The following is a 24,965-nucleotide window of genomic DNA, read 5'->3' on the forward strand; positions in this document are numbered from 1 at the left end:
CACATCAGCCTGATACGATTGTGTTAACATACAACACCACAGTCTTCTGGTATTTTCATCCTTTTCTCCTTATAACGCTTCCGACGTGACTAGCTTCCAAAATATTGCAAGTTTTGTTCAAATATTTTCAGACAATGCTTATTATATTTTTTTTAGAAATATCCACAGAAATTTTGTGACTATGAGACTTTTTTTTTTTTTTTTGACACTGAGCCAGGCAAATATGGACAGACAACCTTACGACGTGACTATCCTTCAAAATATTGTGAGATGTGTTCTAATCATTTCAGAGAATATATTTTGGTGATAATGTTTTTTTTATTTTTATTTTATTTTTTTTAATTTTATTTTATGATTGACGTCGCAGGCTAACTGCTTTGTCCACCATTGCACTGTTACTGTCTCTCCACCCCCCCTTTCTTCTAGGAAGAAAATGAAACCTGATGGTCGGCGTGATATGTAAATTATGTGAATTTTTGACGATGACATCCGCCATTTTTATCACACAATCGACCGGTAAACAATTCCGAAATGAACAGTCTCGCGTACAGCACGCAAAATGTCACAGGGATCATGTGACACGTCCAAAATGGACAATGTGGCAGTCTACAGCTTATGACACTGTTATGACGCTTAATCATCTTAAAACATTTTTCAGGAAATCAGATGCCATTGATGTTCGCACTTTTTTTTTCCTTAAACGCACTGACAAAGCAAATGCTGGAAAATGAATTAGAACCATTCTGTTCCTTTAAAAGATGCTTTTTTCCCCCAGTCTTCGCAAACAATGATCTTAGCGAACATGGTTCATAGATTAGTTGCTATGATGAATCGTACTTCAAAAGAAAAGAAAAACATTGTGTGCCTTTGTTTTGTTCATTAATCATGTCGCACAGCCTTTCGACTTGGAAAGTATGTGACAGCCGTTGGGAGAGTCTCCACAAAATGGTGGGCAACAGGACAGATTTCTTGCTGAGTCATTTGTCCTTTTGTGGATGAAAAACTGGTCCGAGTCACCAGGCACCAAAACCTCAGCCAGGAAAAAAAGTCGAAAAAGACTCTTCGCTTTGATTGTGGCCGTCTATTCACTTGTTTCTTAAATTCAAGCTGCAAAGACCTTTTGAGGAATTCGAGAAAGTCTGCCCAGACTGGTGTTTACGAGATATATTTTCCACCTTGGAGATCCCAAAGATATCTCTGGGCAAACACCAGCGTGCATGCCTCCATGTCACTTCACTGGCATGCTTCTTGTGGGTGTTTCGTCTCCGTGTGAATGCGTGCATGCTGTAGATGCATTGAGGGGATAATAGTGTATTTGTAGTTCTGCGACTTTTCTTCTATGGCCACAGTGGGATTGCGTATGTCAGCCTTGTGGTTACTCTGTAATCTTGCTGTACAGTGAAAACTCTCAAAAATGCCGAGTTGTTTTCCTAACTGACTTGGCTGTGAGTTTTGAGGAGATTGGGTTACTTTTACGTAAGGTTAACTCATTTACTGCCATTGACGGCTAAAGACGTCAAATATACATTTTTTTTTTTTTTTTTTTACTCGGCTGGGTGTGAATAAGTTAAAGATTGGATTTGGCCGGGCTGGAGTGCTGAAGCTGGTCGACATTTTTGACGGTTTTGTGTATGAAAGTTGAAGTCAGTTTAATGTAAAGGGGGTTCAAATCCTGATCATGGCGGATCTGGAATCACGCCAAAAATAACATGCAATTGATTTGCTGTGATGATCCCCGAAAAGGGGAAGGTTGCTTCTTCTTCTTCTAAAATGTTGCTTATAAAATCATTTCAACCACATTTCAACCACCATGTGAAATAATTTGAATAAAAAGAAGTTCAGAGGCAATCAAGAATTGCTTAAGAGACAAAATATTTTGGTTGACAACATCTTAAGCCATTTTCACACACATTAGCAAGTTCAATTTAAGCATTTTTTGTCCACAAACACTTGTCATCTCATTATTATTTAAGTGACTTTATTGTCTCATAAAATATGAATCACGCCTGACTGCCCAGAGTGTTGTAGAGGCTCATCACTTTTTCATTAAGGCTGTGGGAAACCCTTCGTGCCCAGGAAAGAGTCTCAGCAGAACCTCTTATCGTGGAGTGCTGCTGAGGTCGACCATTTCGGAGAGAATAACTCTTCTGGGGTCAAACAAACTTCAGAGTTGAATAATCTGTCACACAAGAATTTACACAGGGGTGTTTGAAAGATGTAGGCAGATTCACGTTCATTTAGAAGAAGAAACGGAATCTTATTTATGGCCGTAAATGAATATTCACAAAATGCGTTCTTAACATTTTAGAACACCACAGCAGTGAATGTGGCACGCACAAATATTTCGTGACACATGCAGAAGGAGCTCAAGAACACGACAGCCGCGGGTCCAGGGGCTGTTGGTCGATGCTCCATTGCCGCATCATCTCGAGCTCAATCGGTCGGTGACTTGAACGTGCTGGAATGTGGCCATCTTAATCACCAAATCATTCCATATTAAATCTGTAAGACTTCAGCATTGTCCAATAATTTCATCTTTTGTTGGTAGAAGCTGTCATTTGTTACACTTGACTGAAAAAAAAATAATCAAAGTGTTACCAAGGCTTGAAAATTGCATTTGGTTTATTGTTTTGATTTCTTATTTTTTCATTTGGATGACTGAAAAGTTTCTTCAAAATGTATCACTGCGACTACATACAAGCCCTCAGTGTCGCCTGACATGTTGTGACTTGTGGAACGACACTGAAAGGCGCTCAAGTCAAAAATGGGACTTTTTTGTATACTGTAAAGCCATAAAAGCAATTGCTTAAAAATCTGGCACATTGCGGGGGCGTAATAATTTGTTAAGTTAATGAGAGTTTTTCATTACAGTCAATTGGGGAAGGTGATTTTAAAATCCAAACAAATTGGTGGTCGACAATTGAGCTGATGGCATTTGACCCGAGCAAAGTCTGTGAAGGTTGCATGGATGAAATGCTTTAAAAAAAAAAAAAAACTGTGGAAAATGCCATTTCTACCAGATATGATTGACCTCGGGAGTAAACGCAAGCAGACGGACTTGACCGGTGTGCCACTGGTCAGCACGACGACCTCACAGTGAGAGGTTGTGGGTTCGATTCCAGCTCCGGAGTGGAGTTTGAATGTTCTCCCTGTACCTGCGTGGGTTTTCTCCGGGTACTCCGGTTTCCTCCCACGTTCCAAAAACATGCATTGCATGTTGATTGGTCACTCTTAATTTCCCCTAGGTTTGAGCGTGAGTGCGGATGGTTGTTCGTCTTTAAGTGCCCTGCGATTGACTGGCAACCAGTTCAGGGTGTAGCTTCCTACATAATCACCATGTTCCATCTTCCTTGAGCTATTTTTAGAACAAACCCGGGGGCCACTCATGTGGTCCTTGAGGCGACCTCTTGACGCCGGGTATACCATGTGTATATATATTTGGTCATTATAACAGGATGCTGATAACCTTTTAAGTTGACCACATTTGTGTTTGTCTCCCTCAGGCCCGCACAGCGCTGTGCTCAAGTGCCCGCCCAATGAGTACCAGTGTGGCGGGACGGAGCTGTGCATCCACATGAGCAAACTGTGCAACGGGGCTCCAGACTGTACCGACGGCTGGGACGAGGGACCTCACTGCCGAGGTATCAACCCTTTTTTCACTTGTCATATTCATCCTCAACATTTGATGACACCTCTTCTTTCGTTATTAATACCAGCCGTGCGCTTATCTTCATATTCCCAATGTTGATATCTCCCTGCTGTGCCACAACAGTCAAGTAATGGTCGTAAATTTATTCCCCATATCAGGGTGATAATATCAGAGCGCGCTGGGTTCAGATGTACTGTCTATATGTTTATGAGAAAACTGAAGGCTTAGATCGTGATATCACGCTAGAGGCTTATTCCGCTAAGTCTCACAATCATAACTGTGCTGCACACCCCCTGATAGAAGTGGCGAGTTTTTATCGCGACAGAAGGACGCGCAGGGCCCAAACCAATCAATGCGCCATGCTTGCGCTTATAAAATATCGACCTTGTCAACATCAACTGACAAACTGAAATTGTCTCTGTGCGTGTGTTGTCTTCATCCCTTACTTGGCTTTAGTGGGTGGACAATTGAGCGAGTGTCAATCAAAGGGGCAGCCAAAATGGAGATTCTCCTCTCATTTATCTGACATATTCTGAGACGAGCAACTATTTAGTGTCAACAGATGCTGCAAATGGGTCGTAATTATAAAGGCGTTCAATAATGGCAATCTTAAATGCTGAAGGAGGCCTCAATTTTTCATCGCTACTGAGGGGGCCTCAAAGCGTCACAGACTTCCTAATCAGACGTATGACAAAAATGCCATTTTAATTTGGTTAAAATACATAAAATATGTGTATAGATCTGTCAAAAATATTAGGGCCACTCACGTAGCGTAAAACCTGCTATGAGCACAATGAAGATGTCTACCATCTAGTGGTGATTTGTGATATTACAACTTAACACTACATTCAACCTCTGCATATTCGCTGTTTGTGACCCACATATTCACATCCATCCATGCATTATCCAAGCCGCTTATTCTTATTTTCAGATATTTTTCTTTCAATGTTTTATTTTTTCCCTTTTTTTCCCGGGATTTCCCCTGCCCCCATCTTCCCACATTTTTTTGGGGCGGGGGGGACATAAATGTTTATCAATGATTTTGAAGAATCTCATTGGCTTTACAAAACCTAAAAACAAAAACGAATTAATCATGCAGCCACTCAACTGAGTGTTGCCTCTCACCACCAGTTGCTCATCCCTAAAGTCGATATGTTAACGAGGCAGGGGGTGCAACGCGACGAATATCCATGAGCCAAATTTGAATGCGCTGTTTTTCATACTGTGGGGAAAAATAGCAATAGAAAGAAAATGCGACATAACATATCTGCGTTAGCGGTCCATTACTGTTTTGATTACTAAATGATTCAGATCCGTAAACCGAAAGAGAGGAGCCTGGCAAGGCGTAATGACAAGCTGCCTCTCTTGCACTGTCTTCACTAATCTTATTCCACCATCTTTGCGCCGCTATTTTCTACAGATTTGTGCACAATTTGGATCAGAATGAAAACAAGCAGCCCTGCCTTTTTTTTTTTTTTTTTTTTTTTTTAATATGTCCATCACGGCCCCCTGTAGGACAGCTAGTTTACCTTCCAATTTGTCCTGCCACACTTTGTTATTGTGACGGGCAGAATAACGCCTCAAGTTGCCTGCAGATTTGGAAGGCCCCCAAAAAATAAAAAAATAAATAATTGTAACAGTAAATGGCTCCAGTGAATTATCATAAATTTGGACAGAGACAGTAAGTGTTAAATGTTCCTATGGCTGTAAATTTACATAAATTGTTTTAATGAGGTAGCCTTTTGCTCTTTAGAAGAATGCACTGGAGCAGGAATAATGATCAGATTTAAATTAAGATTGGTACATGGCGCACAAAAAAAAAAAAAAAAAAGAGCAGAGATTTTATTCATGATGATGTCTTGGGAAAACCAGTATAAATAGAGCATAATTTCATCATTGATAATCCATAATTATAAATTCATGTGTTAAGAAAAACACAACATGATTGGCATGTTCATCCATTTTGAATATGAAGGGAATTAGTGACTGAGAATCTGAACATTCTTGTATTTTCTTTAAAGCAACTATTTGTGGTATGTATCAGATGAGGTTGTTTACATTGCTGCCCGTGTCGCGTTCCTTAAACACATCTGAGTTGTCGAGCGCTCAGGCTTGTTTTGGAAAATTCCGACCATGTCTGTAATTTTAACTGCAGCTGTGCCTGCAAGCCGCGGAAGCGCGCACCAAGTCTTGCGCACGTCTTGTTGATGTCCGTTTTTCGGATTCGCTATATTGCGACACAATCGGCCGCTGTGCATTCTAGCAAAGTTACTCATCAGACGCTTTTTCCATTGATATCCCATCGGCTTCCATTCCCTGAAAGATTGCTGAAAGGAGACAAACAAATGAGTCATGTTATTATGTAATCAAGTGGGAACAGATTTGTTTTTGTAAAATGGTTTCTTGACGAAGCAATTCTTATCCAGGCGTTGCCTTCCATTGCTGCAACAATTGGCATGTCAATGTGATTTTTCTTTCTGGTCACTTTTGACGGGTAGATTACACTGAGATGTGTGTGAGCGTGTGTTTCTGTCTGAAGAGAGATGAGTCACTAGGATTTCTTGTTGTGATTCCGTCTTGAGATGGCCAACTGTCAGGAAGGTGTGATTGTGGCATGTTTGCGTCCTTCTGAATTTGATGCGTCATTTTTAAAATCTGTGCATGGCTTCCTCATTACGACTGGTTTTGATTTCCCTAGTTGTATTTCTTACTTCTGCCGTTCAGTTTGAACCAGAAATATTTGATTGTGAAACCAAATTAAATAAGCACTGCCAAACATTCCTCTCTATTTGCTTGCGCTCTGAACTTGGTCGGCTCTCGAATAATGTTTGTACCCTAAAAAACATTTTGTGTCGTAAAATCACGAGGCATAAAACAAACAATAACACATAACTAAATTCACAAATAAAAGGCAATAAGATCTTAATATCCTTTATGATTCCCAGAGGGGAAATTCAGGTGTTATAGCATTTTCAAAAAAAATTGTCCAGAAATTGGCTTTATTTTATTTTATGTGATTTTATTTTTTTAAATGAACAAAGCAGCAGATGACATTGTCATATGCGTAGCCTCAGGCATAGGCATGTAATACTCCTTTTCTCAAAATGTAGATGGGAGTTTGAAAGCTATTTTAGTGCAGTCGTAGTTGCTGATGCTGCCCGACATAATAACAAACGTGACCAAAAAAAAACACATAATCAGAACCCAAAGAGAAATCTAAGCATACTCGAAAACATTCCATTGTTGAAAAAAGCAGATTTGGTTCCCGACTGATTTCTCACTTCACTGCTTTGCGCTCTTTTTGTATTTCTTTTACTTATTTATTTATTTCTGCGCTTCTTAGTCAAATAATGAGCCATTTAAGTGAAGACCAATTGAGGAAGTACAACTTGTCGGTGCAATTCAATCGTCTTGAATACGTTTTATCCAAGGATAGCATTTGAAGTCGTAGTGAGTTACTGAGCTGACTCTGGAGTTTTTTTTTTTTTATTCTGAAATTTATTATTTGGAATAACTACATTGTCACAAGAAGAACCCTGGCCACATGCTGGAGTTACGTCTCAAAACACATTCGCGATGCCGCCACTTCAGCACACATGCTGACTTGTAAACATTCCCCAGAATGCGCATACTGGCAGCTTTAAGTGCTCCAGTTCCCAGCAGAATGAATTAAACTTGAGTTGCAGTACATCAAATGGATTCTTGTGTAAATTGAAACCCCCGATTGTCTCTTAACCACCACCACCAATGCTCTAATTACTTCCATCTTCACAAAAATTGTATATGCTGCCATGATACACGTACGTCTTTGCACTTGCTCCACTATTGATGCTTTCTAATAAAAAAAAATGTCCCCAATCGCCTCTTTTTCTCCCTCCACAGAATTTATATCCAACTGTTCACTCATGGGCTGTCAGGATAATTGTGCAGTGACTCCAGCGGGACCTGCCTGTTACTGTAAAACTGGTTTTGAGATCAGCTCAGATAGAAAAACATGCAAAGGTGAGTTATATGTAGCGTTTATGCAAATTTCATGTGGATTAGATCACATCTGTAGAGTTTATTCCAAATTATTATACATATTGGATTGAAGTTAATTGATTTTTTAAATATAATTATGTCTTGTTTCTGCTAGATGTTTAGCATGTTTGTCATTTTCCCGACAGGTATCCTCACTCGTTTCCCAGCTAAGCCGAATTAACAGAAAATGACCATACTTCAGGCTGCAGTTTCAAATTATTAAACAAGTCTCAGAGTTAACCATCAATGGCGGGGGGAAAAAAAATAAACATTCTGTTGTTGAAAAGTGTAAAATAATGTAATTCTTTGCGAAAAGGAATGAAAACGTCACACTTTTCAAGAAAATCACTTCAAGCAATCCTTAACAAATGGGTTCATTCCGATAAAGACGTTTTAAGGGAAATTTGTTTCAGGCAAAAGATCAGATTAAGAGGGTAGCGATTTAAAAGCCGGCGAGGAGCAGCATTGCAGGTATTTTTCTTGTTGTTGATGTCTCTGGAACCCTCAGAAACGAGCATGAAGTATTTTCATTCAGTTTTATTTACCGGTGAATTCTGTGCTAATTTTGATGGTCCAGTGGATGGAAGTCTGGTTTCTAAGGTAGTCTAAATATCAAAAACCATTTTATTTATAATTGTGGAAGTCATTTTTAATACACTTAATATATATAAATTGCTAAGTGCCAACAGAAATTCTATTTTTTCTTGTTTTCTAAAAATTATTAAACATGACTTAAGCAATTATGTGATTAAGGTAACAATTTCGAGCACCGTGTATACTCATTGGATGCTTTTGCCGAATCCATTACAATATGCGTGCACATTCTGCATAAAATTCATAAAATGCTGAGTCACGGTGTGTGTTTTTCAGATTTCGATGAGTGCAACGTGTATGGGACGTGCAGTCAGTCCTGCACCAACACTGAAGGCTCTTATTCTTGCTCCTGTGTGGAGGGCTATTTGCCGCAGCCGGACAACCGCTCCTGCAAGGCCAAGAATGGTAAAAAGTCGCTGACGGCGGCACTTTGGCCCAGACGGTATGAATATTCTGTCTTTCGCTCACGTCCCCCTTGTTTATGTTTGTTCTGCCCAGTCCCAGTGGACCGTCTGCCTGTACTGTTGATCGCCAACTCCCAGAACATCCAAGCCACCTCTCTGAGCGGCACCACAGTCCACAGCCTGCTGTCCACCAGCACCAAGCAAACCACAGCCATGGACTTCCTGTACGCTCAGGAAACAGTCTGCTGGATCCATGTGGGAGAATCCCCGTCGTCCACGCATCTCAAATGTGCCAAGATTCCCAATCTTAAGGGCTTCACTGAGGAGCGAGTCATCAACATCTCTCTCAGCTTGCATCGTGAGTACACCTCATCAGCGTGTGATTTACCTGCTTTGATGGCCGAGTGGTCTAAGGCGCCGCGTTCAGGACCCAGTCTCCCCAGGAGGCCTGGGTTCGAATCTCGAATTTCCCCATTGTGGGACTAATAAAGGGAATATTATTATATTATTATGAAAGGAGAGCGGGTATTTTATTCAAATTAGTGAGAAAGCAATAGCGACTTGCAGCTCTCGAAATGCAGTGTGCATCTCAAAGCATCTCTGCGCAAATGAAAATGGATGGAATCCCATCTGTCTAGTCCGGCTTCACCCGCCTCAAAAAAATATATTGTCATTTTTTTTATAAGGAAAATAGACGCTATAATATTCAACTTTGTAAAAACTTAGACAGTAGTAGTATTTAGGATGTTCTTACAATTTACAATGTATTTATTACAACCAATTTAACAGAACGTAAAGAATTAAAAAGTTTTTGCAACATGATTAAATCGTTGTGGCACCTTCTGGTGTGAGTGGCCATCAGGGGGCAGTGTAATATAGTCATGCAGACACAAACAAATAATAGTTCCACAACCGCAGTAATGTTAATTATCACTTAGTCTCACAAATATTTGCCTATTGTTGTATTGTCTGTCTAATTGTGTTGCTGCACCGTTTGTATTTAAATATCCATGGCTTGGAACGTTATAAAGCCGCTACGTGGATGTTGTTTCGTTGCTCGTCAATGGCATTTTGCATTGTGTGTTAGCATTAAGCTAAGCAGACAGAAGGCGCTTTTCTCTCAAATTTTCGCTCGCAAGTCAAAGCAACGGTAATCAGTTTGTATCGCAAAAAACTCATAAATCGGGTCGCTTGAAAAAGTTGTTGCGTCACTTATACCACGAACAAGACAACGTGAACTTTCATTTTTCTGCACTAGTCGAAATTTCTCCACTCATCGACTTTGTTTGTTTGTTTGTTCCCATTCGGGTGGTCGGTGAGCTGGAGCCTATCCCAGCTGACTTTAGGCGACAGACGAGGTACACTCTGGACTGGTCGCCAGTCAATCATTGCACATACAGGCAAACAACCATTCCCACTCACATTCACGCTTGTGTAGAGTCTTCAGTGAAGCTCACATGAGATTATTACTGGTCTGCATACACAATTATCCGTTGCAATAGTAAACATAGCTTTTATTTTCACAATATTTTCATATTAAGAGATTTGGATGCTTACATCCTCTGAGAAAAACAGTCACACTATTTCTTTTGTACTACCTACAACGCAACAGGTCGGAATTTATAATTCTTTTAGCTAATTCTTTAATATTTTTTTGGAAAGTACTGAGTAATTCTATGATATGATTATTCATGCAGGTCAGGCATAAAGCAGGCTTGGGTATTAATAATCCATCCAGAGCAAGATTTTGAAATAAAACTGCTGTTGGCCTTCGACTAGATTTGTTTTCTGTCACATTCATATCTGGCAACTGCCCAATAGGAATCGGAAATCGGCCTGCGTGATTAATTAGATCGCAAGTTTAAATCAGATTGAATTGTTCTTAGTCTCCCCGCCATGTGCCACTGCTGCCACTGCTTGGATTTTGATATCAGACGTAAACAAGCCAACGACACCAAGCATTTCTTACAGATAAAAACGATTAACATCGTTAAATGTGTGCGCATAAGCTGAAATCAAATGTTGCTAGCGCTCGGTCCACAACTCAGTGTTTAACTCTCCGTTCATAATCATATGTGGTCAGATATCCCAACTGATGTAAAACATTTTGTGGTCTTTTCTTGTCAATCTGCCCAACACATTCCTTAGTTAAGCACAAAAAAGGTTTTTAAATTAATGTTGCGTTCACTAAACAAAATAAAACTATAAAATGAGTTGACAAGAACATTCAAGAAAATCGGTACCCAATCACCTGACTACTTCTCAGCTGCCTTGTGTTGCTCAAATATTAATGGAAGGATATTTTATACCCTGTTCAAGATCACAAAAGTATAAGTGGTATAGCATCAGAGATTCTGATTGAATGGGTTTAGAATTCAAGCCGCATTTATGAATACATAGAGCATGCAAAAGCTTTCGGCCTCTCCGATGCTCAGGGTACACAACACGAGGAGAAAGGAGCATAGGTTGTTGAATACAATTTGAGGGTCGTGGACCAGGCATTCAACCCTCAACATTGTGAACGTGCCAAAGTGGGAGGTTTTTGTTTATAGTCCTCGTGTGGAGGAGGCGGGAACATACAGGAAATGATGTAGGTTGGAGTGACTCATGACCTCGGTACGCCACAGATGGCTTGTCCAGATGTGACTTCACCACTTTCTCTCTTCTCTCTTTCTTTTCCTCTCTGTCTATCTCTCTGCATGAAAGTCTCAGTTTCTCCTTCAAAGTGTTATGAAACCTGCCGTTTGTAATCACTCCTATTTCATTGGATCACACAAAAACACATGAGGCGGGATGAATATTCCTTTTATATTAGCTGAATAATAATAATAATAATAAGTCTATATATTATATTATATTATAATATTATATTATAATATATTATATTATATATGCCAGGCTGCCTTCCTTTTGGGTTTTGAATATTGCGATCTTACTGCGATATTTAACATGTCCCTAATGACATTACATTTTTACGATGTAATAAAAAAATACAAAATAAGCAGGCTTTGTGTATTACGCCAATTAATTTGAATAACTTATATATTTTTTTTATTTTTTTTTTTTTATCCATATTTATTATATAGATTTATATTTTTATATACAATTTCTATTGTGTTTGTAATTCCCCCTGGCTGTTTTCCTATTTGATGGTGATGCACATTTAAGTTCCCGTACATCTGATTAGTCAAAATTAGATAAAAGTAAAAAATTGTATAGGAAACTCTGAGCAAGTCTTTGCAACACAACTATGGCGGGCCATTATTGCGATGACTATATTTTATCGATATATTGTGCAGCCCTAATATATGTATGAAATAATGTGGGTAATACACATCGTCTAAGCCAGCGGAAGCATAGCTAATCAATAAATTTGTGCACAAATATGAACATCTTTATGAAAAGTTACACATAAAATGCTTTTTACATTTTAGAGAAAAAAAATAGTTTTTCTTTAAAGAAGAAAGTTCACATTTTCTTATCAGTGCAAATTTCAGGGGAATATGAAAAAAAAAGCCCCAAAACGACAATATTTTATTTTCAAGTACTGTAAGTAATGGCATTTGAACCCTAAGAGCTCCCCTACTGAGAATCGTTCAAAGGAAACCAACATGGGTTCAACAAACACACTGTGAGCAAGAGGACTGATCCCACGGCTGTCGCTAAGCCTCCAGGATAGACCTGCTCCCCTCCCTGCACAGCCTGCACCGTGTTCTGATCAGCACACACACACACACTCACCCCCACGCCCACCCCCGCACACACACCCCCACACGCACCCCCCCCCCCCCCCCCCCGCCACACACACACACAGCGCCTTGAAATCTCCTTACGGGCTCATGTGCTGTAAAAGTCAAGCCAGCCAGCACATTTCAAATTGTTCCCCCATTCACACACGCGCACAAGCACACCTTCACCTTCACTGAAAATAAAACTCTGTGCATACGTTTTAAATTGTCTCTGGTTTCTTTTCCTTCCCGTCTGCAAGCTTTGGCAGCATTTAGCATCTAAAGACATATACTGTTTTTTTTTTCCTATTCTTGACTTTTTTTGTGTGTTTCCATTTGACATACTGACCAGCTGTGGAAGAGGGAGTGTCCTATGGAGTGAGACAAGCTAAGAAAGTCGCATGGTCTTATTTTGAGCAAAGACCTTCAAACAAAGTTGAATCAAAACCATATGCTTCAAAATGACACAACCTGGATGTTGAGGATGCTTCCGCTGAATCTCCCAAAATTCCAAATGCAAATTGTGCTTTTTTGTTTTCCTTCTTAATTTTTTTTTCAATAATTCTTTTTTTAGTACACATTTCTACCAAAATTCCATAAACATCTGTAAAAAACTGAATATTTTCCTCTCTCATGGTACAGTCTCAAAAGTAAAAAAAAACACAGTAATAATAATAATAGAAATAAAATAAACATAGACTTTGACTATCCTCCATTTTAGAGCAAAAACAATGCTGGGTCCGAGCACAATGGTTTGCTTCCTTACATCTATTTTGACCAGTTAAATTAACCAATTTTTTTCTTGTCAACGCGTTGTTAATATTCCCACAAGAAAAAAAAGCTTCCAAAGAGAGTAACAACGACATATCATTCCAACTTCCGTAGCTGTGATTGAAGGCGGTCCCCCAGGATGCCAATATGAAGTCAAATAAAGTTTCCAGCTTTTCCAAATTCGATTAAATTTGTCCGCCTCCAGCCTCAGAGAGAACGTTAACTTTCCCATCGCATATATTATGCATCTTATTTTACTTCTAAGGTCAATCATGTACTCCCAGATGCCTGCAAATGATGAAGAGGCATCGGATTCTGTTCGTTTTAATTAAGTTGCTCAGAGTCTTTATTGTGTGAGATCGACAGAACTCATAATGAAGTGCAACCTAATGAATCCATACCGGGGAGGGGAAACACGACACACGCGGGAGGGGAGAAATGGCAGCGGCTCCTTTCAGAATATCTCCTTCTCTCGTATTTTTGTTTATACATGGCTTAATCAGTGAATCAGTGTGTCGCGGGGCAGCTGGAAGTGTTTAAACAGAGCACTGTGTGTTAAAAATTAAGAGCACCTCTGGGATTATGGCCGCTGACTCCCATAAACCTCAGAAATGCGGCACAATGGCCAAGTTTCCCTGGTGGAAATCAGATCTGCCTTTCCCTCCCAGCTTCTCCTCTATTTTCTTCCTCACATTTTGTTCCTTTCTGCTTCATTCCTTTGTCGGTTTCGCTTACACCTTTTCGCCAACTTCTACTCAAACCAAAACACTTGCAACACCGACAACTCCTCTGCAACGAGAGACAGATTTATTGCTCGGTTGTTGGTAAAAGTAGTTTGTTTTTTTTGTTTTTTGCCAAAGAATCTGCTTAGTCATTTCCTCCTTATCAAAGCTTTTCGGTCTCTGTTGGAGAAATGGGGACGTTGGTCTGCCTTCATCATCATAGTGACCCAGCTCACACTGGAAAACAACCCAGTACTTGCTGACCCGGGACCCCTGCTGCACCACTGCAGCCCCATATCTGGGCTGTTTGTGTTTGTGTGAGGACAGTTCTGGGGTGAGCAGAGCTCATGGCAGCTGTAAAAATAGACGTCGTGTGGTTTGTGAAGACCTCCTCGCCATTCCATTTTCTATCTGTTGCTCACACTTTTCAAATGTGATCCGGCAGATGTGAAACATCATTTTGATCTTTAACATTAAGCTTCCCAATGGACTTTTCAATTCAACATGTTGTTTCTCCTTTTGAGGTCTGTCAAATACTTTGCACGCAATTAATGCCCCTTTTAAAGCCCACTTTTTAAAAAATCATTTATGTTCACATCCAATGTGGTTTGCATTAGGGCTGAACAATTAATTGGAATCAATTCAATGTGGCAGTATAGCAGAATGCAATTTTCAAATCGCAAAGGCTGTAGTTTTGGGGAGAAAAAATGCTTCATATCTGTTGGTCAGTCGGCTCCATCTAACTATCTGGCTGGCTAGCTTGCTAGGTAGCTATTTGGCTGGCTACCTAGCTAGTAAGATATCTGGCTGGTTAGCTAGCTGGCTAACTTGCCAACCATCCATCCTTTATACAAGTATACATGTTCATTTGCTTTTATTTTAGTGTAAGCCTAACGTATAAGACCAAAACATTTATATAATTAATACATGGGGAGAGGTCCTTGAAAAAAAAAAAATACATATTAAATCGCAATGTTAAAGAAAAAAAAAAAATGGAGATTAGCGATTAGATTATTTTTCAAAATCGCCCGGCTTTGGTTTGCATCCATGCTAATGCTTGGTCATCCTGGTCTTTGAACAGTGCTGGCACATTACAGCCGTTGGAATAGCATGGAGCTATTGTTCAGCCGGCATACTTCATCAGCCTTATGCAAAACAGAGACCTATTGAAATGTGGAGAAACGAGAGTATGGCAAAATCCTGCACAGGTCAAACCCACATCCGCCAGAACCATCAAGCTCCCTAACAAAACTGACCTGTCAGCCCTCATTCATGTGAATAGAAAGCACAAACTGAAAAAAAAAGCCATTAATGTATGCTCACAAAAAAAAAAACCCTCAACACCCAAGTTTTACATTGGAATGAATCCGAAACATTAAACTTGTCCATTGTTGCTCCGGCCCAGCTCCCACGAGTGTCACCATGTTTCCTTTGCAATCATCATGTGCCTTCCTTGATGCCAGCAAATGAAAAATCCCATTCGCTCTTTTTGCAAGCAGCAAAGCCATTTAATGTTTTTATGCCTGACTTTTATCGCATCAAACTTCTCCCAAACATCTGATTTAGTCTTCAATGACAAGTTATACACAAGCTCATGTTCCCTTCAAACTCTAATTGTATTCATTATGAGAAGGCTCAGGGGCTGACTTTGACAGTTTAAGTAATTTTGCCTCGATAAGAGAATGATGAACTCGATGGTTATTTCTTACTCTATTTTCTTATAATAAAAAAACAAATTTGATTCGATCTGCTTCCCTCCCGCGCATCATTTTCACCTATGTCAAAGCGAGAAGTTTTGTTGATGAATGCTTGTTGGTTTTAAGGATTATGCAAAAAAAAAAAGGAAATACACATCATAAATTTTCAGGATACTTTATGGAGTGTGGCGAGCAGGAACCCATTACATTTATTGCGTGGATGTGGCATTTTTTTCTTTTTGCTGTTTTAATCTTAATGCAACTGTGCACCGCAAACCACAATATAAATGATTTCTTCAGTCTATTCGTCATGCGCCGGAACGTAGGAAATTAACCCCCCCCCCAAAAAAATAAGGCACTCAACCATTTTTTTCTCTTTTGTTATAGAATTAAAATGATTTAACTTTACACCTTTTTAAAGTTACAATGGATGATTTTATTTTATTCCAGGATTAAAATTACACTATACTTAGTGCCCTTTTTTTTAATTTTTTTATTCTTGCTCTCAACATATACTCCAAATATTAATTTAAAAACTAACCATGATGGAACATCCAAAACTTTTATAACCCTGGTGGCCAGACAAATCAATCTTTTCCCTCCAATTTTTGTTCATAGTTCAAACTTGGTCGAGGTGCCATAAACTTGTAATGCTAGTGTCACTGGTCACGTTGAACCAAGTGCTATATTACAAACAGAATACAGTAAACAAACGACATCATCCTGGGAGGTATTCGACGAGCATTTGGCTTGCGATGCTGTTTGGAGGAAGGAAGGAAGTAATCAAGGGTCGTTTTATACAGTCATCTTTTTTTTTCCGTCCACTGTTTTTCTCTTCACCCACTCCCTCCCCATGTGGCCGCCGTGCACCACATCCAGCAGTGTGCATGGACGCCTTAGTCTTTCCTTCTCCAAATTTCACTCCCTCTAACTTTCTTTATATCTTCATAAAGTCTGCGTGGAGTGTTTAATTCACATTAAGCATCCTGCCTGAGTGGCCTCGAAACCGAAACACGCTTGACATGTTTGCCAGCTCGATGCTGTTCACTGTCAACTCATTTGTCAAACTTCCCGTCCTTGTCCAAAGCTGAAAACATGGGTCGTTTTTGTTCAGAGCATAACTGCTCAGCCATTTGGTGGCTCATTTCGTTTACTTCAACTCATGACCTCTTACTTGCTACAAGTATTTACAACAACATCATAGGATCAGGTTCTTCACAAGTCCACTGGAATTTAAGGTCTAAAAATAAGTGTGGCTTTTCGTCACACCCCCTCCCTCCCCCTCCTCCCTTTCTCTGCGCAGATGTGGAGCAGATGGCCATCGACTGGCTCACCGGAAACTTCTACTTTGTGGATGACGTGGACGACAGGATCTTTGTGTGCGACAAAGACGGGCAGACATGTGTCACCCTTCTGGACCAGGAGCTCTACAACCCTAAAGGCATTGCCCTGGACCCCACCACGGGGTTAGTGCGATGGCTTGCTCTTGATCGGCACGAAAGTCAACGTCACCGAGCTTTAAAGGGAAAGTCAAACCCAAATATTCAGAACAATGATGTGTTCTATGCAGCCCCACTGATGAATATTTAATTTGTGGAATATGATTTAAGCAGTAAGATCCACCGTTTTTGTACATGTCACAGGCGGCCATTTTGTCATGTGCTGTCGACTGAAAATGACATCACAGTTGCTCAAGGCTCAGCTAACAGCCAATCATGGCTCAGCTTCAGAAAACAGGCGAGCTGTGATTGGTTGTTACCTAAGCCTTGAGTAACTGTGATGTCATTTTCAGGAAACAGAAAGTGACAAAATGGCCACCCTGAGATGGCTCAAAATGGGCGGATTTCGCTGCCTAACTCGTATTTCACAAAAAAAGATTAATCAAAATGCCATGTCTTGTTATTGCAAAGAATTATTTTTGGTTTGACTTCCATTTAAGAAAAAAGTATGCAATGGTACTTACTTGCAGGCAGGGTTGAACAGTTACTGTTTTTCATTTGCATTATTTTTATGCTCTAGATTTGTTTTTCGGATTTCCTGTAATTATGACTTCACTACTTTATCATTGTTTAGTGATAGACTGCGGCAGTCCATCATCCATATATAAATTTGGCACCATGGAAGCAAGGACCCACTGACTGATTTATTATGTGATGCTAATGCTAAACTAAGCTAAGCTAATCTGAAAATGCATCTTTTGCTCTCGACAAAGCTTCTGCTTTTGAAAAAATGTTCTCCGTCTCAGTCAGTTAAATGCGGCAAGAAATAAGCACGATTCTAAGAATAAAAAACTTAAAATTATCTTATATATTTGTATTCTATATTTTTCAGGCTCATCCTAAAATAAATCTCAGACAGTAAACGGCCTACTTTGTCAGTAAAATTCTGTCTTTACTGACCAAACAAGCACAATTCCTTCCAATAGGAAGGCAGCTCCTTTGAGGAACCCATCAAACAGCTGTTGAAACAAATGTTTCTTGAAAAATGACTTCAACATATTGATTTTCTACTCTTTGCACCCAGAGAGTATTAAGTTCAATTTGATGGAAATGAAAGCAGATCATTCTTGTATTTAGTGGCCTTTTCACCGGGAAAACTGCCAGATAATTGCATTCTGACTGACTGATATTTTTTTTTTACTTCCAATTTCTTATGCACTGTCAAGTAAATACATATCAAAACATGCAATATTTTTTTTATTGGTGTCATGAAATATTTACATGGCCTCTGATTGCTAGGTACATTCCATAGGGCACAAAACCACCACCTCACTGCCACTCCAAAATTGCCGCTGATAATATTACAAAGTCTTCACTGCCAAGCCATCATGAGTACGATTTGTCCATTTCTCTCCTCAGAAAGGTGTTCTTCACCGACTACGGTCAAATTCCCAAGGTGGAGCGATGCGACATGGATGGCCAGAACCGGACCAAGCTTGTGGACAGTAAAATTGTCTTCCCCCATGGCATCACGCTGGATCTGGTCAGCAGGCTGGTCTACTGGGCCGATGCCTATCTGGACTACATCGAGGTGGTGGACTATGAAGGGAAGAACCGGCACACCATCATTCAAGGCCTGCTGGTAAGCGCATCTAAAACGACGATCACCTCCACATGTCTGCCGAGTGAGGAATGGGCGCAGAAAAGATGGCGGGCATACGTTCTGTCATCGGAGCAGCTGATTAATCGTGTCTAATATCAAGGTGGTTAATGTTCCGTGCGGGTTGCTTCTGATAGCCGTCACCATGACGTTTACTGTGATCTGCGGGAAGTAATGGCTTTCATTTATAGTCAGTAAGCCTCAGGGCACAGACATGCACACACATACATAAACCCCATGCTGTGGTGTGTGCGTGTGCGTGCGTTTGTGTGTGTGTGCGTGCACCCACTCTTGTCAGTGTCCTAGAGCCAACGTAATGTTAGAAGCTAATACTAAATAAATGTAAATCTTAAAATCCAACTCAACTAAAATATGGAGCGGAGGGAAGTAATAGGAAATTCCCACTGGACAATTCATTAGGTACACCCTAACAATGCAAAGCAATCCAATAAATGTATCTGCACTGACTTATTAATTTATGTGTTTTGTTTTGTAAGTTAACAACAATAAATGAAATAGGTACATAAACCGTCTTTCGCATTTATTCATGCATTGTTTGCTTTGAATTAGTGCAAGCTTAACGTAGACCAAAACAATAATGTAGAATGAATCTGATTTTGTTTATTGTAATGCAGATTAATTTATTGCTTGTGTTAAAAAAATATATATGGGAGGTGAACCTTGAAAAAAAAATAATCTCCGGGTAATCAAGCTCAAGCGTTTTTGACGTCAATTTCCCCAAATCAAACAAAAAGATTAAATAATCGATTGATACATGTTGATGCCTATGACTGTTAAAAAAAAAGAGGAACAAATGTTTTTCTAGTGTTATAAAAGCTGCATTCATTTTGTATCGAGCTGGTTTTCGAGCCACTAAATTGTGGCTTGCCAGTGTAGCTCAAAGCTTGTCTGGTTTTCTGCGTCTACTCCACAAAGGATAATTTGGGATGAAAAGAGGTAGAAAAAGTGGTGTCCTTAAAATAATGGGTTTGCAATCCCCGAGTCACCATAGCAGCACCATGTCTTACAGCCTGTGACATATGACCATCTCTGTGTCTCTGTATCGTTACATTTCCGCTTTGGATGACGAGTTGTCGATCATTTCTGTCCTGTGAGAGCAGCGAAAAGCTGTCATTTGTTGCTCTCAACTTAAAGACAGTTTGAATCGCCGAACTCCTTTTCTGCATGATATGGTTGAGTTCAGCAGGTTACCATGGCAACAGAACCTCTGCCACTTGCTACTTTACCAGAGTATTAGACTATGAAATGTGTGTAGGAAAGACATACAGTTGGTTTGTGATGTTTTTGGGGTCTCTGTAATTTTCTCTTTTCTCTGTAATTGCTGTTTTCTTTTTTAAACAAGAAGCATTTAATTGTATGTCAGATTGTTTCATCGCATCTACTGGATTTTAATTAGGCACATTCTGTGTCACCTATATGAACTGTGTGATTGGCTGACGATCATTCCATCGTCTACCCTGCCTCTCGTCTGAAGTCAGAGTCTGGGATAGAATTTCGGATGCCCTCGTCCCTCATGAGGAAAAGCAGTATAGAAATTAAATAGATATATTTGCATGCTGTTTCTCTTGTCTTTTATGATCACTGATATCAATCTCAGACAGTTTTTATGATTATTTTGTCAGTTGAGCCTAATTAAAGGGAAATTACTAAAGGAGCTTGTTACGCGTCATTAAGCAAGTCACAGGATGGATTTTTCCGTAGATGAAAAGTGACAAATAGTCCAATGCCTTGCAAAAGGAAAACAACTGGACATTTCCAAAAAGATATCATGCTGTTAAATAATTTGTGTATGACTCAGAAAGTTAGCGGGTTCTATCTGATAAAGGCGTATTAAGGGAAATATTCAGTCGGGCAAATGCATTATGCAAGAGCGCAGCCGTGAAAAAGCCACTGATGAGTAGTTTATGGCGTCTCTGGAGTCCATAGAACTTCTTGATGCAGGATTCCCCAAATGCTCGCATTGACGCGTGAAGCTGCATTTCGGCCACCCGTGACAAATCTAGCGCGGCGAAACTTTTGCAGTAGGTTCGGAAATCCAGACTAACTGCGCTGTCGTTCGTTTTGTTCGTTCTGCTACTTGGCACTGTCCAATATTATGTGATGTTATTTTTATTTCACATCTGGGAAGCAAAAACACAACCCGTACTCTCAGAGGTACATCATTTGTAGAAAGATAATTCCAATTTGAAATGGGATTAACCCTCTCAAATTGTTTTACAATTTATCTTTAACACTGTAAACTGTTACGTATCATCCCATATCAAAGCTGTTCTCTGATACCATGTAAATATTCCTAGCTGTGGTGATGGATATAAAATGCTGCCTTCAGATACAACTTTAATAATAATGTGCAGTATTTTAATTTATTTTTTCCCCACTGGCTATGTTGGTATATTGACTGATGAGTTTGTAACTTGTCTGTCTACATGTGCTGCTGCATTTATGTTTGAATATCTGGTCGTTAAAGCGTTACGACTCTGCCACGGGATGAAGCCAATTTCTTAAAATGCGAGTAAAATAATATGAAAAACTGTATTTCTTGTCCAAGATCGAGCATCTGTATGGACTGACCGTGTTTGAAAACTACCTGTATGCCACCAACTCGGATAACGCCAACATGCAACCCAAGACCAGCGTGATACGGATCAATCGATTCAACAGCCCCGACTACCAAGTGGTGACGCGTGTGGACAAGGGAGGCGCGCTGCATGTCTATCATCAGAGACGCCAACCACCTGGTACGCTCCACCTTTTGTCACGTACAGCGATGCGTGTGAACACTTTGAATGACATGTTTTCACTCCCGTGCAGTCCGAAGCCACGCGTGTGAGGTGGACCAATTTGGGAAAGCGGGAGGTTGCTCTGACATTTGTCTGCTAGGAAACGGACACAAGACCCGCACGTGCCGGTGTCGCTCCGGATTCAGCCTTGGAAGTGATGGCAAGTCTTGCAAAAGTAAGTGGCGTCATGAAACCATGAGCAGAATGTACTCAATGGTGTGTGAAGGGAAGGGAATGTTATTAATGTCGCGCAGAACCAAATTTAAAATCTCTGCGATATTGAGCATGACAGTAGCTTTGATCTTTAGGGAATTGAGTTTTGAAACTGAAGTTAATGGTTTGAGTGGACAAAATAAAATGGCAACTAGTCTTTCCAGAGATGCTAATCTTCTTCTAATATAGCTACGATAACTAAAACTAATTAAATAACTCACACTAAAATTTAACAGACATTCTGGGTAACAAAATAAAATGAAAAACAATGCTTTAAAAAAAAAAATAACTGAACCAACATTTTACATTTATAAAACTAACAAAAACTAATAATAATTGCAGCAAAAATGTCCTCCATTTTTATCGAGTCAATTAATGTCTTACATGAGCCTCCGTGGTACATTATAAAGGTACTTCTTTGGTATTGCCATTTCCGTACAGATGAAGGAAAGACAAACAGTCGTTTGAGAATTTGTTTTCAATCTTGCACTCGACAAATAATAAAAAAAAATAAAACTGATTCTAAAACTAATAAAACCTGCATGAAAAAAACATTTTTGAGGAAATAAATACTAATAAAAAAAATAACAAACCTGCTTTAAAAATAATTAAAACTAAGTGATTTTAAAAAACAAAAGGAAAAAAAAACAAAATAAATAAATAAGAAAATAAAAAGAAAGAAAATGAAAAATCCTAAACTATTATAACTGCTCTGGACTTCTGTCATGAGGTGCAGCACTGCTTGTGCACCCAATTCCAATCAGACGTACGATTTATTTCTCTGTGTGGTGTGCTACAAAAATATACGGCGGAGTCTGAGTTGAATTTCCCCTGCAGAGTTTAAATCGAACATTACAACATTTGCAAGGCCTTACTCAGCGTGTACGAGGTCGCAAAGGTCAAGTTGCCGGTACATTTTCGACAAATATTCACACTTTAAGGGATTATTGACCAATACCGAGCAAACAATCTGATGGATTTTGAAAGTTATTCAACTCAAAAAGTAGCTGCTTTTCTTTCTGTTGTTTTCACTGAACAAAAGTCTCTTCAGCGATGTCGATCAATACGCAACTTTGCAAGAAAGAACAGATAGTCCATGTGACAGTCTCCCTTGACCTTGTCACAATCATACTGCCAGCCCGCCTGTCATCAGACTACGAGTTCTGCTTTTTATTCTATTTAATACTAAAATTCATATACCTATTTATTACCTTCCTGAGGTCAGTGTCTATGAATATGTTGAAGAATCTCAAAAGCGACATAAAGCTTCCTCCAGAGACACATTTGAATACCACTTGCTATTCATTTCTTATCTTAAAAAAAACAAAATAAAAAAAAAAAACGGACCTGAGTTAGCATCTAATTTGCTCATTTGTTCTAACAAGCAGACATCTCCAAATGATTTCCGCCTCAAAGTGCTGCTGTTGACTCCTTGTTTACTTCAGAACCGGAGCACGAGCTCTTCCTTGTCTACGGGAAGGGTCGCCCGGGGGTCATCAGGGGCATGGACATGAATGCCAAGGTTCCAGATGAGTACATGATCCCTATCGAGAATCTGATGAAGCCCAGAGCTCTGGATTTTCACGCTGAGAGCGAGTTCATTTACTTCGCCGATGCCACCAGCTATATCATCGGGCGGCAGAAGATCGATGGGACTGAGAGAGACACCATCCTGAAAGAAGGTAGGTTTTCACACCAAAAAAAAAAAAAAAAACCTTTCCCACAAGCAGCAGAGGAGACCTCATTTTGATTTCTCCCCACCCAGGGATCCACACGGTGGAGGGCATCGCCGTGGACTGGATGGCAGACAACTTGTACTGGACCGATGACGGGCCCAAAAAAACCATCAGCGTGGCTCGGCTGGAGAAAGCGTCCCAAACTCGCAAGACTCTCATTGAAGATAAAATGACTCACCCTCGCGCAATCGTGGTGGATCCTCTCCATGGGTAAGTGAGAACACACGCGCACGTATTTATTTCTGCTCAATAAAATGGCTTATCAAATAAAAATCAACCCTGGAATCCGGTTAATGGTCTGCTGTGGAGGCGAAGGAATCAAATATGAGCAATATGTGTCTATCCTGTGTATGTTCAAATATGCCGTGCACAAATTCTTGCTTCATTGGCAAAAAAGGCCCTGCTGCATAGTTTGTGAATTACTGAGCTTGAAGATAAAGATAAAAGGAATAACTAGTAGTTCCACCATCAATGTCGCTGTTTGGGCGTGCTTATTTGTGGTCATGGAAAGCACTTTGAGTGATAATGATGGCACATGATCTCATTTAGTCCGCTCGCTTACAATCATTTCCCATCATCTCGTGTTGTCCCTAATAATAACTACAAGGCCACTTGATGTGGTCCACCAAGGCTGGTGTTGATTTCAATCAGCTCTGTGCAGCTTCACTACTCACTTCTCACTTAGTTTTCCTCCTTAGTCACTGAGTAATGTGCATAATGTTAAAAAAAAATACGCTCTCAATATGAATAATTATGGAAAACCAATTCCTGGTTGTACATTTTTTGTCAGTTTTCTTCTGTTCATCAATTTTGGAGACATGTCCAGTTCTTGATGATGTCACTTTTTTGCCATATTTTCGCATTTTCATGACATGACAAATTGGACATTCTTTTGCATCCTTCTCCTGGCCGATCCGATGACTTTTTAAACAAAAGATCGCCTGAGGCTATGGAAGCTAGCTGCAGATTATGGCTTGTGCCACTACAAAACGTCTAAGTAGAAAATATAAACTTTATTTTGGGATCAAAAAGTGCTTTAAATGATGAGAGGTGAGTTTGAATGTGATTGATTAATTTGGAACAGAACCACATCTCCACTTATACGGCTGTGCACGCCACATTATTTCACTACGCTTGCTAAAAGATTTTTTTTGCAGATTGAGTTGTACAGGTTATGGCAGTGGTCCCCAAGCACCGGGCCGCGGCCCAGTACCGGTCCCCGGGCCACTCCGGACCGTGCCGCACAAAAACAAAAAAACTTGCAATTGACCCATGTCAAGAGAATTGTTAATTGTCTCAGTCGCATTCCGCTAATATTAATCGTACAATCTTGTGTAATCAATAACGATAGCACGTACGAAGCCCGCTCTGCACACCATGCGGGCAAAATCAGTCTGCAAAAGTTCTGCCGTTGTATGAATCGGTCCGTGGCTCAAATCAATTGGGAACCACTGGGTGGGTTATAGGTTACATAAATGGTGGGGAAAAAACTTTTGAAATGATTGATCTTGGTCTCATTTTTTATATCGCA

The 24,965-nt window shown here is 39.9% G+C and overlaps 1 protein-coding gene across 2 annotated transcripts in view; it reads left to right on the top strand.

The window, feature by feature from the left end:
• LOC148327219 (low-density lipoprotein receptor-related protein 1-like) overlaps positions 1-24,965 on the top strand; it is a 95,724-nt gene that overhangs the window by 24,414 nt on the left and 46,345 nt on the right. For both annotated transcript variants that reach the window (XM_088308534.1, XM_088308535.1), the window contains exons 3-12: positions 3,504-3,641; positions 7,532-7,651; positions 8,540-8,668; positions 8,762-9,025; positions 16,889-17,051; positions 18,444-18,666; positions 21,254-21,443; positions 21,517-21,660; positions 23,144-23,380; positions 23,464-23,644. In XM_088308534.1, the coding sequence (XP_088164660.1) occupies positions 3,504-3,641; positions 7,532-7,651; positions 8,540-8,668; positions 8,762-9,025; positions 16,889-17,051; positions 18,444-18,666; positions 21,254-21,443; positions 21,517-21,660; positions 23,144-23,380; positions 23,464-23,644 (1,789 nt within the window). The remainder of the gene's footprint in view (positions 1-3,503; positions 3,642-7,531; positions 7,652-8,539; positions 8,669-8,761; positions 9,026-16,888; positions 17,052-18,443; positions 18,667-21,253; positions 21,444-21,516; positions 21,661-23,143; positions 23,381-23,463; positions 23,645-24,965) is intronic.

Source organism: Idiotropiscis lumnitzeri, chromosome 11 (assembly GCF_059441095.1).
Source record: "Idiotropiscis lumnitzeri isolate Australia: NSW breed Sydney's pygmy pipehorse chromosome 11, RoL_Ilum_1.0, whole genome shotgun sequence".
NCBI lineage: Eukaryota > Metazoa > Chordata > Actinopteri > Syngnathiformes > Syngnathidae > Idiotropiscis > Idiotropiscis lumnitzeri.